Source organism: Engraulis encrasicolus, chromosome 6 (genome assembly GCF_034702125.1).
Source record: "Engraulis encrasicolus isolate BLACKSEA-1 chromosome 6, IST_EnEncr_1.0, whole genome shotgun sequence".
NCBI lineage: Eukaryota > Metazoa > Chordata > Actinopteri > Clupeiformes > Engraulidae > Engraulis > Engraulis encrasicolus.
This window is the reverse complement of record NC_085862.1, coordinates 46965180-46977679: the sequence shown is the minus strand read 5'-3', so window position 1 is coordinate 46977679 and position 12500 is coordinate 46965180. Positions and strand designations below refer to the sequence as shown.

Genomic DNA, 12500 nt, shown 5'->3' with positions numbered 1-12500 from the left:
CGGCGTGTAGGAATTCCCCACCGCCACACACAGGTGCGCCGTGGCCCAGATGTAGTTGCTGATGATGTCACGCACGCACGCATGCACGCACGCACGCACACACACACACAATGAGGCTCCTTCACTGTTTTTGACTTCCTGCTTCTGATGCCTGCCTGATAGGCCACGAGCCAATCGCCTTCACCGAATGCTGTCGGAGCCGAGCATCACGGGCCAATCCCCAGGTGCAGACATAACAAAATCCCTAATCTTGGAATGGATTTCTAGGATTACGAATACCTCAAGTTACTGTATAAAGGATGATGTACTATATGAATGAGGCGCGCCTCACTGTACACAAAGTCGATTATGTGCTGCAGATTACAATTTGTAGCTTGTGTTAACTTTCAAAACACACTGATATGCTTCACGGCAGCTTTCTGGAACTTTCAGAAAATACATCATTGCGACACTGTGAAGTGATCTGTATGATATGAAGGAAGCATTTCTCCAGAAGGCCAAGGGGACTATGTCGGCGACCCGGGTTCGATTTCGGCCTAGGTCATTTGCCAGTCCTTCTCCGTCTCTCCCCACTCATGTTTCCTGTCCCTCTGTCACTGTCCTATCATAAATAAAGCCCCAAAAAAGAAAATGTCCTCTTACCTTTGTCACTTCCACTGGACGCGTTCCACGTAGCAGGGGCTGCCATCATGTTCACGTCAGACACAACATCAGATCCTAATGAGACAAACACAGAAAAAGAAGAATGTGAGGGAAACGAGGTGAGAAAATTGTATGTGAAAAATACCAACAACAACAACAGCAACGACAAAGTGTGCATGACATCCAACTCACTATCTTGTAACATCTCATATGCTATACAGAGAAGCTCTGTTTGGTTGGCCTGCCCCGTGAAAAATGTCTGTGACACGGCCAAAATGTCTGTGAAACACGATAGGCAATATATGATTTGTGGACTCTTAAACAAGGAGAGGAAAGCCAATTCCTCTAAAATGTGTTTTATGCAGAAGTTCCTGCACAATGCCAACGAGAACTCCTTGTGGAGAAATAGCATGCAAGCTCAGACTTTACAGCTCAGTAAAATCAGCATCGTTGCCACATCTTTAAACCCAAGAGAGGCAGACAGGGCCTTCCTCACCAAGTGCTCGTGTGAGGCTAGGTGCATTGGCCCTCTACTGCAGGGGTACTCAATTCAAAGTCCCAGAGGGCCAGGTTTTCAAAATTCCTCACAATAAAGGGCCGGGCCGACACGAGCACCCCCACCCAAAATGTAATAAATAAAACTATTAAAAAATGATAAGACCTTTGTAAGCACAAAACACAAGCACTCACACCCACAGCAGATATTTAGTTTCCAGTGACAGGATGGGAGAACATTTCTCTCATACAGGGCCTGCATTTTTCTGGAGTACTGTTTGGTGAGGTGCCTGCGTGCCTTGCTCTCATTGCCACCCTTCAGTGTTTTCTTTTAAATGACATACGATTATTTGCTAGTTAGCCCATATTTGCAGACTACATTCATAAAGATTTATATCTTAGTGAGAAAACCAATAAGCCTGAACACAACACTTTTCAAACAAATGTTGCTTATTATGACTTTGTTTATGCAGCTCTCACATGTATAATGAGAATCAGATGCAATAATGGCCGAGGCCCAACAAAGAGGGCACATAGATAGGGGGACATCTCAAGTTTTGATAACAAGAAAATGGCACATTTGCTGCAATGTTCATTAAATGCAACAGCCAATAATAAATCGTCAAGTTGCTCATAACTTTGTTTGTAGTCTTATGAGGGTCTTAGCATTCCAAACGAACTATCTGGGGACTGTTTAAAAGTGTGAAAAGTTCATCAAGCAATTCGTTCTTAAGTAGGCTACCACTAGTTAGCTGCCAGCAGAGCTCAAACACAATTTGCCTTCATTTGTGTTAGCAACTAGCTACAGCTACTGCTAAGCCAATTCGAAGTCCTAACACACTGCAATCAAATGTGGACCATTACTTTCAAAAATGAGGCATAGAGAACTTTGTAAATAACTTATTTACATGCTCTAATACAGTCTTTCCCTTGTGGTCTACCTCACAACTTCTAATGCCACCCTCGTAGGTGCTTCTGTCCGTAGCCTGCAGTGAATGGCAAAGCGGGAGAAACTGCCTCAGGGGGCGGGGCACGGCATGCATCTTTCTAGCGTCTGTGGCGCGATTTCAAAATAAGAGCCGACAGCGCGATCGGACCAAAAAAATATATATATATATATAATCTAATATAATATAATAAATAATATATATACATTTTTTTTACATTTTTCAAAATTATTCGAGGGCCAAAAATAGATGCCACAAATGGCCCGCGGGCCGCAAATTGAGTATGGGGGCTCTACTGTTTAGGCTGGGTTAGACGACTGGTTAGATGACACATTTCTACTGACTACTTTTTAAATTACGTAAACTTAAGAATGCTAACAGTGCCAAAATCAGTGCCACCCCTAGCCCCAACCTGTCAGTAAAGCAATGCCTTTGTTCTTTTATTTTTATGATGAACAAGAACATAAGTAAGAAAAACACGATTAATGGCAGGTCACGCACGCACCTACGCATACAGGCATGCACTCACGCACACACCGTCATATCTTTGTTGGTCCTTCCCACTCACTTCCATTCATATCAACCCTGACACAATAGCTAAATGAATGCTTCCCCTAATCTGAAACTGTTTTTTTACACTATTACTTTACCAGTCACAACAAAACTACCAAGAAAAACACTACAAGATTAGTACCAGTTAGTACCATTAAGAGGACTTTACTACCTTAGTGGGGACATCCACACACATGCACACACGCACGCACGCACGCACGCGCGCACACACACACACACACACACACACACACACACACACACACACACACAGATTCCTTGGCCCACTGCACCGTGCAGGATGGATTAGAGGGCTGTGTGAATCCACCCACAATATCAATAAGCGCTGACAGATTTTGGCTCTTCATTCCAAACGGTTGGACGGGTGATGCTCCCGGAACAACAATGAGACCTTTCTGGCTGTCCCTCAGGGGGGAAGAGAGTTCTACCGTTGCTAGCCTAGCGGTGCACAATAAACAATAGTGTCCGCTCTCGCTAGCTGTCTAGCCTGTCTGTCAATCAGACTTTGAGCTCACGGCGATACATGGAGGTTGTGCTCCTGCTCTACCAAGCCTAGCATGACAGCTTCCTTGGAGGCCACGCACAGGGCCGCTGACAGCTTTGGCTGGGCCCGGGAGAAAAACATCTGAAAGGGCCCCAAACACAATCAATACAATGTTATGAGGATCCAATTCTGGGTAACCTCTCTCCCTGGGCCCGAGACAAGTGACCCCTTTGTCCCCCCTGTCAGCTTCCCTGGCCACGCACACTCATCTCAGTCATCCCATCCCACAGCTGAGGAGGACCAGGCATTTGTGGAATTCTGCTCTTTGATCTGGAGGAGGTCTTGTTTCTTTTTTTCTTTTTCTTTTTTGTGTGACATTTTTCAAGTCTTGTTATACATCTCCGCCAATCTTGTGCAGATAAATGGTAGCGGAGTTATATCCTTTTGTCAGTGTACTGTGTGCACAGTTAACACAGTTTTCGTGGACACACACAAAATGGCAAATTTCATGTATAATGGAAAGCACAATGGTCTTTCTGACAGTTTTGTCATATTGTGATGATTACTGTGAATCAACATTTGCAATCGTCTTGGGCAAAACAAGTGTCTTTACATGCTACTATGAAGACTGAATCTGACATTTGGAAAACAGGACGGCATGCAAAAGCCCAAAACCAGTATTAAATATTCATTCTTGCTGAGGGAAATAATGTTATGTCTTGACTGTTTGTATTATATGACAGATAAATATGTGCTAATGTCCAAAATATCATTGGATGCAGTTAATAGTTAGTGGAATTGGCAAATAAAGTCCACAGACCTATAAGCGCACACGAATCGTAGAATGACTCACATGCATGCGTGTGTGCGTGTGTTGGGTTTGTGTGTGCATGTGTGTGTGTGTGTACGTGTGTTTGTGTGCGTGCGCGCGTGCATGCGTGCGTGCGTGCGTTGAGTGTGCATGCATATATGTGTGTGTATGTGTGTTGGGGTAGAGTGAGAAACAGAGAGCAAGAAAGAGTGGCAGAGAGAAGGAGAAAGAGAGGAGAGAGAGCGAGAAAGAGAGAATGTGTGCTTCCTATCCTCACTCATTCAATTTCCTCCTCTAACTGCCCAACATATCTCCCCTTTCTCTCCACACCTCCCACTAATTCCGCCTCCACTCTCTCCATCCATCCCTCCATCCTCTCCTCTACTTCTCCAGCGCCTCTCTATCCCTCCTTTCGCGCCACACCTCCCTCTAATTCCCCCTCCGCTCTCTCCATCCCTCCATCCTCGCCTCTACCTCTCTCCATCCCTCCTTTCTGCTCCCGTTTGCCTCTGCTTTCCATCTCTTGCTCTACTCTGCGTGCTGTGCAGTAAGCTGAGAGTGGAGGGCTTGCTCGCTCGGTGCTGCATGGTGAGCTAGGGGCGGCCGGTTGGTAATGGATCGCCCAGACTCCCAGCTGCCGGAGTTTTGCAGAGGAGGATAAATTGCCCGAGCGCTGACAGGCCCTGAGACTCTCTGGCACAGGCAGTCAAAGAGGGCGGTGAGGGTAGGGTAAGGGGGTGGGCTGTGGTGGTGGTGGTGGTGATGGTAGGCACACACACATGCACATGCACACACGCACGCACGCACGCACGCGCACACACACACACACACACACACACACACACACACACACACACACACACACACACACACACACACACACACACACACACACACACACACACACACACACACACACACACACACACACACACACAACACACTTGTTATCCTATCCCTCTAGCCATGTCTCCCATCCAAACCACTATTAACACCTCAGGGCCCCGCGGGCCCAGGCCGGAACAGGGCCGATGCAGATGAGTTCAGCTTATGAGGAGCTGGGAGCTGGGAGCAGCCTGGGAGCTCGACTGCACTCACCAACAGCCCCTGAAATATCCGCCTCGACTCGCTTACGCTCACTTACATTGCTGCTGCAAGAGCACACTTGGGAGCCACACACAGTCTCTCTGTCTGCATCTCTCTCTCTCTGTCTCTCTCTCTCATGTTCTCTAATAGTCTGACAGGAACGGAGGCAAGAAAGACATTCACAGGCAAGAAATCACAGAGACTTTCTCATACTTGCGTACACACAAACACACACAGAGACACACAGAGACACATACACCCACACACACGCACACACACACACACACACACACACACACACACACACACACACACACACACACACACACACACACACACACACACACACACACACACACACACACACACACACACACAGAAAATGTCATTATCAGGTCTGTTTATTCACAAGGAGCGTTAAAGTCAAGGAAGGAGGGATTGGGACGTCTCCGGTCTCCCTCCCTCCCTCTCTCTCTTTTGCTAAGTCATTCACTCTCTAATTACCTTGCCACAGGAGCCATTAATTAGAGTTGAGCAGAAGGGTAACGACGTATGCTGCCTTCAAAGACAACATCTTTAGGTAGCGCAGTAGTGCAGACGAGCTCCACAAAGGTTACTGGATATTTCCACTATAAACACACAAGCCTCATGCTCGGGTTCCGTGTTGATACACGGCAGATGAGGCTTGCACTGTGAACAAGCAGCCACACAGTCAAAGTTTGTTTTTGCGCTCTTCAAGAAGCAAAAGAACAGCGTAAGGAGAAAGGACGAAGGAGAAGAGCAAGAGTAAGAGAAAGAGTGAAAGAGAAAGACAGTAGGAATGGGAATGTGTAACTGTGTGTGTGTGTGTGTGTGTGTGTGTGTGTGTGTGTGTGTGTGTGTGTGTGTGTGTGTGTGTGTGTGTGTGTGTGTGTGTGTGTGTGTGTGTGTGTGTGTGTGTGTGTGTGTGTGAGAGAGAGAGAGAGAGAGAGAGAGAGAGAGAGAGAGAGAGAGAGAGAGAGAGAGAGAGAGAGAGAGACGCACACACAAAGAGGGCGGGGGGTTGAAAGGGAGAAAGAGAGTGAGAAAATGTAATAGACAACCTCATCAATAAAATCTCTGACCAAAGCCACGGGTTTGACTTAAAAACGAACAGTGACATTGACAAATGGCAGGCAGTGTGAGTGCAGGCTGGCCGTTAAAGCCCACTGCCCACATCTGAGAGGGTCTGCGGGGTCCAGCATGTGTGCTTGTTTTAGCTTCATCTTCTTTGGCCTAACTGATTACATCTCTGGTATGTCTTTCTTTTTCCCCCCTTCTTGTGTTATTTCGTCGGGGCAACGGACCAGAGTGAGAGACAAACTCTGTGAACTGAAGAAGAGGAACGAAGGAGATGCTCATTGAAGCATTTGTTTTACATGGATGCTTAAAGTTTTTATTCTCAATGCAAAAGAGGAGATCCAAATGTCATCCAATTGCCCCTGAAAAGTACAAATGACTTTCCTTGAGAAACATCTCCTTTAACACAACAAAATCTCAATAAAAAAATATTCTAAATTATAGTTTTTGCAAACCATGTAATTTTCTGTGATATTTCTCCATGTCCCAATAGCATTGTAAATTCTAATTTAATTTCTGTTTTTTATTGTATTTTATTGTATTTATTTATTGTATTTTTATTGTATTTATTATCACAGATGTACTGTACAGAGCTTGGCATTCATAACATTGTGCATTTCCTCCTCATGCTGGTCAGGCTCTCTGATAGTACAAACAAAACCATCTTCCTAATGTCGCTGCGTTTGGATTTGTGCTTAAATCAAGTAGAGAATTGTAGTAGTTGGAGTAACTGCATCAAGATGTACCGAAATAGAGTAGATTTGCTCTGATAATGTCAAGCATGTTTGATTCAGTCATGATAGCTTCAACGATGGAATCACATGGATTGAAATCAGTCCTTTAAACACACATAACAACTTGTGCTGCGCCCGAACACTGCGACAATTGTTGATTACGTTCCATTGTAACAAAGTTGGGCTAAAATGTCAGTAGGTCTGAGACAAGCTTAAGTTGATTGCAAAAAAGCAGAGAATGTGCCCACATTAGTGGCAAACGGTGCTGATCAAAACAAGATAATTTAAAGGAAATAGCCTAATAAATGTCCATGACACTTTCTAATGCTCCCAAATATTTAATGCCATGACTTTTCAGACGCTCAGTCTGAGTTGCACTGGATGAAAGACTGAGCGTCCGAAACATTAAATATTTGGGAGCAACTGGATGGTTGTACTTGATGAAGGACTGAATGTCTGAAACGTGCCATTAAAGATTTGGCAGCATTTAACAGTGTTACGGACATGTATTATTTCCTAATAAAAAGTCGACCAGACCGAATGGAAGAGGTAATTCTGCAGCTTAATTCCACTTTGAAAATGGCATGTAAACACTGAAAGATCAAAGTAAACGCGGCAGAACTATTTAATTCTGAATTATTCGTTCTAAATTAAAAATGTCAAGTAAATATAGCCAGTATATGGTAGTATGAGTGGACTTACAGTAGGCCGGCAAGGACTATGAGCAATGAGGCAAACAAGACAGAGGTCATAAGAAGCTCCTGGCATGGCAGAAAGAGGAGGGGAGTGGAGAAGCCAGCACAGAGAGACCCTGACTACTGTATCTTAAGTGGGTGTTAACGCAAGACTTTGACACATTTAGTCACTAGCGCACGTATGTTAAGTGGGTGTTACTAATACAAGACTTGACACATTTAGTCAGTGGGCCTCTTGGGAACCCATGGTACCTCTCTCTTTCAACGTTAGTGCACACACACACATACGCACACGTACACGCTCACACAGACCCACACACACATACACAGACCCACAAACACACAGACACAGACACAGACACACAGACACACACACACAGAACCCCCCCCACACACACACACACGCACGCACGCACGGACGCACGCACGCACGCACGCACACGCACACACACACACACACACAGATGTAAACACCTGCTACTGTGAGTTAGTACCGTTGCTAAGCGGGTCTAATTTAATAACCAAGTGATAAACGTGTTTATAGGCTGTGTATCAGGTTTCAAATTATGTCTTTAGCCATCCCATGTGGTTGCCAGAATGTGAATGTAAATACTGTTCATGTTTGCGCATGTGAAGATAATTCTGTGTAAACACATGTATTTCTGTACTTGTAGTGTGTGTGTGTAGTGTGTGTGTGTGTGTCTGTGTGTGTTTGTGCAGGAGTGTTTGCGTGCCTGCTTTTTCGTGTGTGTGCGCACACACTTGTGCGTATGAGTTCATGTGTGTGTCTGTGCATGTGTGTGAGTGTGTTTGTGAGAGAGAGAGAGAGAGAGAGAGAGAGAGAGAGAGAGAGAGAGAGAGAGAGAGAAAGAGAGAGAGAGAGTGTGAGTGTGTGTCTGTGTGTGAGTGTGAGTGTGAGTGTGAGTGTGAGTGTGTGTGAGTAAGTATCTGTGGCACGTGTTGCCAACGCTCTGTGGCAGCTGATGCTGGGTTAGGGCAGGCAGGTGTCTAAATGCCTCGGCGGTCCCTGCGGAGGAATAAAACAGAGGGCTGGAGGCTTATTAAACCCGTCCGCTGATGACAGCAAATGTCATTTGGCCGTGTCCTGCTTCCCCGCTCATGTTACCACTGCAGCGGCCAGCAAGAGCTGATCCAAGCACAATCAAGCACCCAGCCCTACCCTACTCGGCCTGACTCTACTCGACTCTAGCCTTCCTCCAGCCTTCACTTGCCCAGAGAGAGAGAGAGAGAGAGAGAGAGAGAGAGAGAGAGAGAGAGAGAGAGAGAGAGAGAGAGAGAGAGAGTTCCACCATCTGGCCTACAAAGTCCCGACGCCTGGCTCAGCAAATGGCGTTGGCGCTGGGTGCCTGGTTCTCACAGCATATCATTAGAGCTGCTCGCTGTCACCATCACTGTCACCGAGGTTGACGGTCACTTGCTGGCCTTGCTGAAGGACCAATGGCTTGTAAACAGCACAGCACAGCACAGCACAGCACAGCACAGCACAGCACAGCACAGCACAGCACAGCACAGCACAGCACAGCACAGCAGAGCAGTCTCTTTTTGGTTTGAAAGAAAAAAAAACAGCCAACATCTACCGTACAACAGTGTTTCCCAACCTTTTTTGTCTCGTGTACCCACTATGGCTGTTTGTCATACCATGAGCACACCCTCACTGCATGATCTACGTACATGTCTTTCTCTATTCCAATATGACTATACTTCAGACATTTGTTATTATTAAATTTTTCCACGTACCCCCTGCAGTGTTTATTTTGTACCCCAAGTGGTACACATACCCCTGGTTGGGAATCACTGAACTACAAAATGTACAGAGCAGATGTTGAATAGTTTGAGCGTATGGATGCGTATGTGGTCAGGCGAAAATGTTTTTGACATAAAAAACTGACCAGACAGGGCACAGGGCAGCGAGGATAAGTAGTGTAAGAAGATGGGTTTTGGTGAATGTGTGTGTGTGTGTGTGTGTGAGAGTGGGTGTGTGTGTGTGTGTGTGTGTGTGTGTGTGTGTGTGTGTGTGTGTGTGTGTGTGTGTGTGTGTGTGTGTGTGTGTGTGTGTGTGTGTGTGTGTGTGTGTGTGTGTGTATGTGTGTGTGTGTGTGTGTGTGTGTGTGTGTGTAGTGGGGAGGCAGTGTTTGGACTCTGCGTTGAGCACATAACTGTGGTTTCCCACGACTCCCACACGCACGCCTCCCCTCTTCTCTCCCCCCCCCCCCCTCTCTCTCTTCAGCATCTCGACCCTCCACAGAGGGTCACCTCTCCTGCCGTTACGGATGCCTGCTCTGTCACAGACCACTGCCTGACCCAAACAGACCCTATCCTGCACCCACCCAGGTAAAGACAACAGTGTGTGTGTGTGTGTGTGTGTGTGTGTGTGTGTGTGTGTGTGTGTGTGTGTGTGTGTGTGTGTGTGTGTGTGTGTGTGTGTGTGTGTGTGTGTGTGTGTGTGTGGTGTGTGTGTGTGTGTGTGTGTATGTGTGTGTGTGTGTGTGTGTGTGTGTGTGTGTGTGTGTGTGTGTGTGTGTGTGTGTGTGTGTGTGTGTGTGTGTGTGTGTGTGCGCGTGCGTGTGTGTGTGTGCGCGTCTGTGTGCGTGCCTAAAATCAATGACAAAGAAAAAGACAACTATGCGAGATATAAAGGAGGAGTGGTTGATGGGGTGAAGATGAGAGGAGGGTCATGTGGAAAGGCATGCAGGCAGGTGAGAGGGACAAGGCTGCTTTTGAATGCTGTGACAATACGGAATCAGATGAAAAGCATTTCCCCCTTTAATTAGAGCATGCTCCGTCACCAGTCATTAGATAATCAAGAAATGCCAGGAAAATAGTGGATGGGGGACAATTGAGACTAGCATTCTGAGGTTTTCCAACAACAGAGACTGTTTTTTATTATTATTGAGACCGAATTTAGTGGTAAAAGTAGGCTAATCAGAGAGCAAGGAGGAGCGGGAAAGACAGACAGGCACCAATAGATGGACAGCGACTGCCACTGACAGTGTATTTTGTTCAAATTCAAAGTATAACTTATTTGTAGGAAATGGATCGCACTCAATTTTTCTTCTTTCTTGTTGACATGACAGACGTTTCGGCTGCACAGAGCCTTCTTCAGTGTCACAGATTCAGTCTATTTCCTGAAGTCTTCTAAAGGAACAACCTCCTTGTCACCTTGTTTCTAATTGCTCATTAGAAATACTGTAGACTGAATCTGTGACACTAAAGAAGGCTCTGAGCAGCCGAAACGTCTGTCATGTCAGTCCCTGCAATGTTAAAATAAAAAGAAAACAACAAGAAAGAAGAAAAAATGAGTGCGATCCATTTCCTACTACTAGATTACTTCAGAGACGCACCAACAAGACGGAAGAGCGCGGTGTGTGGAAGAACAAAGTATAACTTATTGCAATTTTTCTTAACAAGTTTCACAAGACTATCACTATGACATAGCATGTGGTAGCGAGAGAATGGGAATTATATAGAGGGAAAAATACAGACTGACAGCCAACAGAATATGTACACTCTAAATAAACCAGGTCTTTGACATGCAATGACAGGGCGAGCTTCACACTCTTGACATAACATATTCCACTTTTGCATTACAGCATTAGTGTCACCTTGCATGCGCATTGTCGAGCATGTAACAAATACACACATGCCTCTTCTCCCATCTCTTCTCCATGGAGCTGCCAGCTCCTAGTCTCTAGTGACGAGTAGCGTACGAATGAGAGGGTCTGCATTGTGCGACTGACCTACAGCACACACCGCAGTCAGTAAGCAAACACAGACAGGCACCCTGGCCAAATCGCTTTGGGGGTTCTGAAAAAAAGAGATGCGAATTTGAATGTGAATGGCTGTGCACGGTGGCTAATGTGATTGGCCGATTTGCTCATAATGTGCAATTATGACTTGCATGCGGTCAGCGAGATTGATGTATGAGCTCCCTTAAACTGTTATTAGAGCCGATTTCTGCCTACACTCTTCAAGTTCTTGAGGAATTTCATAAATTGAAGGGTGTTCTGCAATAAAAGCGAATTCTCAGAGGGCAAGCAGATATTCACATTATGTATGGGGTGGAGGGGAGGGGGGATTTTTGTAGAATAACTTATCCATAACAGAGCACTACTCTCCCACACGCAAACCCACATACAGTAAACACACACACACACACACACACACACACACACACACACACACACACACACACACACACACACACACACACACACACACACACACACACACACACACACACACACACACACACACTTTAAAATCCACCTCATTCATCTCCCCAATTCCCCGTCTCCCTGTCCAGAACGAGTTGCATTCTCTGGACATAACACTGGACTGGGAGACCGTCCAGCGTGTGGAACATAACGACGACTAAACACAAAACTGGAAAAACCTCTCGTAAAAAGAGACAAACAGAAAATGAATGAGAAAGCAAACGACAACCCCAGCCCCCCCTTCTCTATTTCTCTCCCTCTCCCTCTCTCTCTCTCTCTCTCTCTCTCTCTCTCTTTCTCTTTCTCTCTCTGCGGATTATGGTCTGTACAGTATGTCAGACCTCAGCCAGACATTTGCCTGCCTTAATGAATTATTAGTGCAATTACTGTGGGCAACTGCTTCGGCAGTGGAAAATGTGATTCTGGCGCACCAATGCTGGAGTACGTCCTGCTCGGAGGATAAAGACGTCGTCCGTGAGAAAAGGGGGAAGAGAGAGAGAAAGAGTGAGAGAGAGAGAGAGAGAGAGAGAGAGAGAGAGCGAGCGAGAGAAAAGAGAGAAGGAGCAAGAGAGTAGGGGAAGAGAGGAGGAGGAAGAAGAGGAAGAGGAAGAGAGGAGGAGGGAAATAAACGAGTGTGGGTCTGATGAAGCTGCTGATCATAAACTGCTGTGTTATGTGGTCGGCCCAGGTCCCAGACTTT

The 12500-nt window shown here is 46.0% G+C and overlaps 2 protein-coding genes across 2 annotated transcripts in view; both read right to left on the bottom strand.

Annotated features, from left to right (window-relative positions):
• Window positions 1-12500, bottom strand: part of alg6 (ALG6 alpha-1,3-glucosyltransferase) — a 406699-nt gene that overhangs the window by 180918 nt on the left and 213281 nt on the right. The gene's annotated exons all lie outside the window — the stretch shown is intronic.
• The window catches only part of ror1 (receptor tyrosine kinase-like orphan receptor 1), a 222386-nt gene that overhangs the window by 75060 nt on the left and 134826 nt on the right, over window positions 1-12500 (bottom strand). Inside the window, exon 2 of the mRNA XM_063201804.1 lies at window positions 643-717. Coding sequence (XP_063057874.1) covers window positions 643-717 — 75 coding nt within the window. The remainder of the gene's footprint in view (window positions 1-642; window positions 718-12500) is intronic.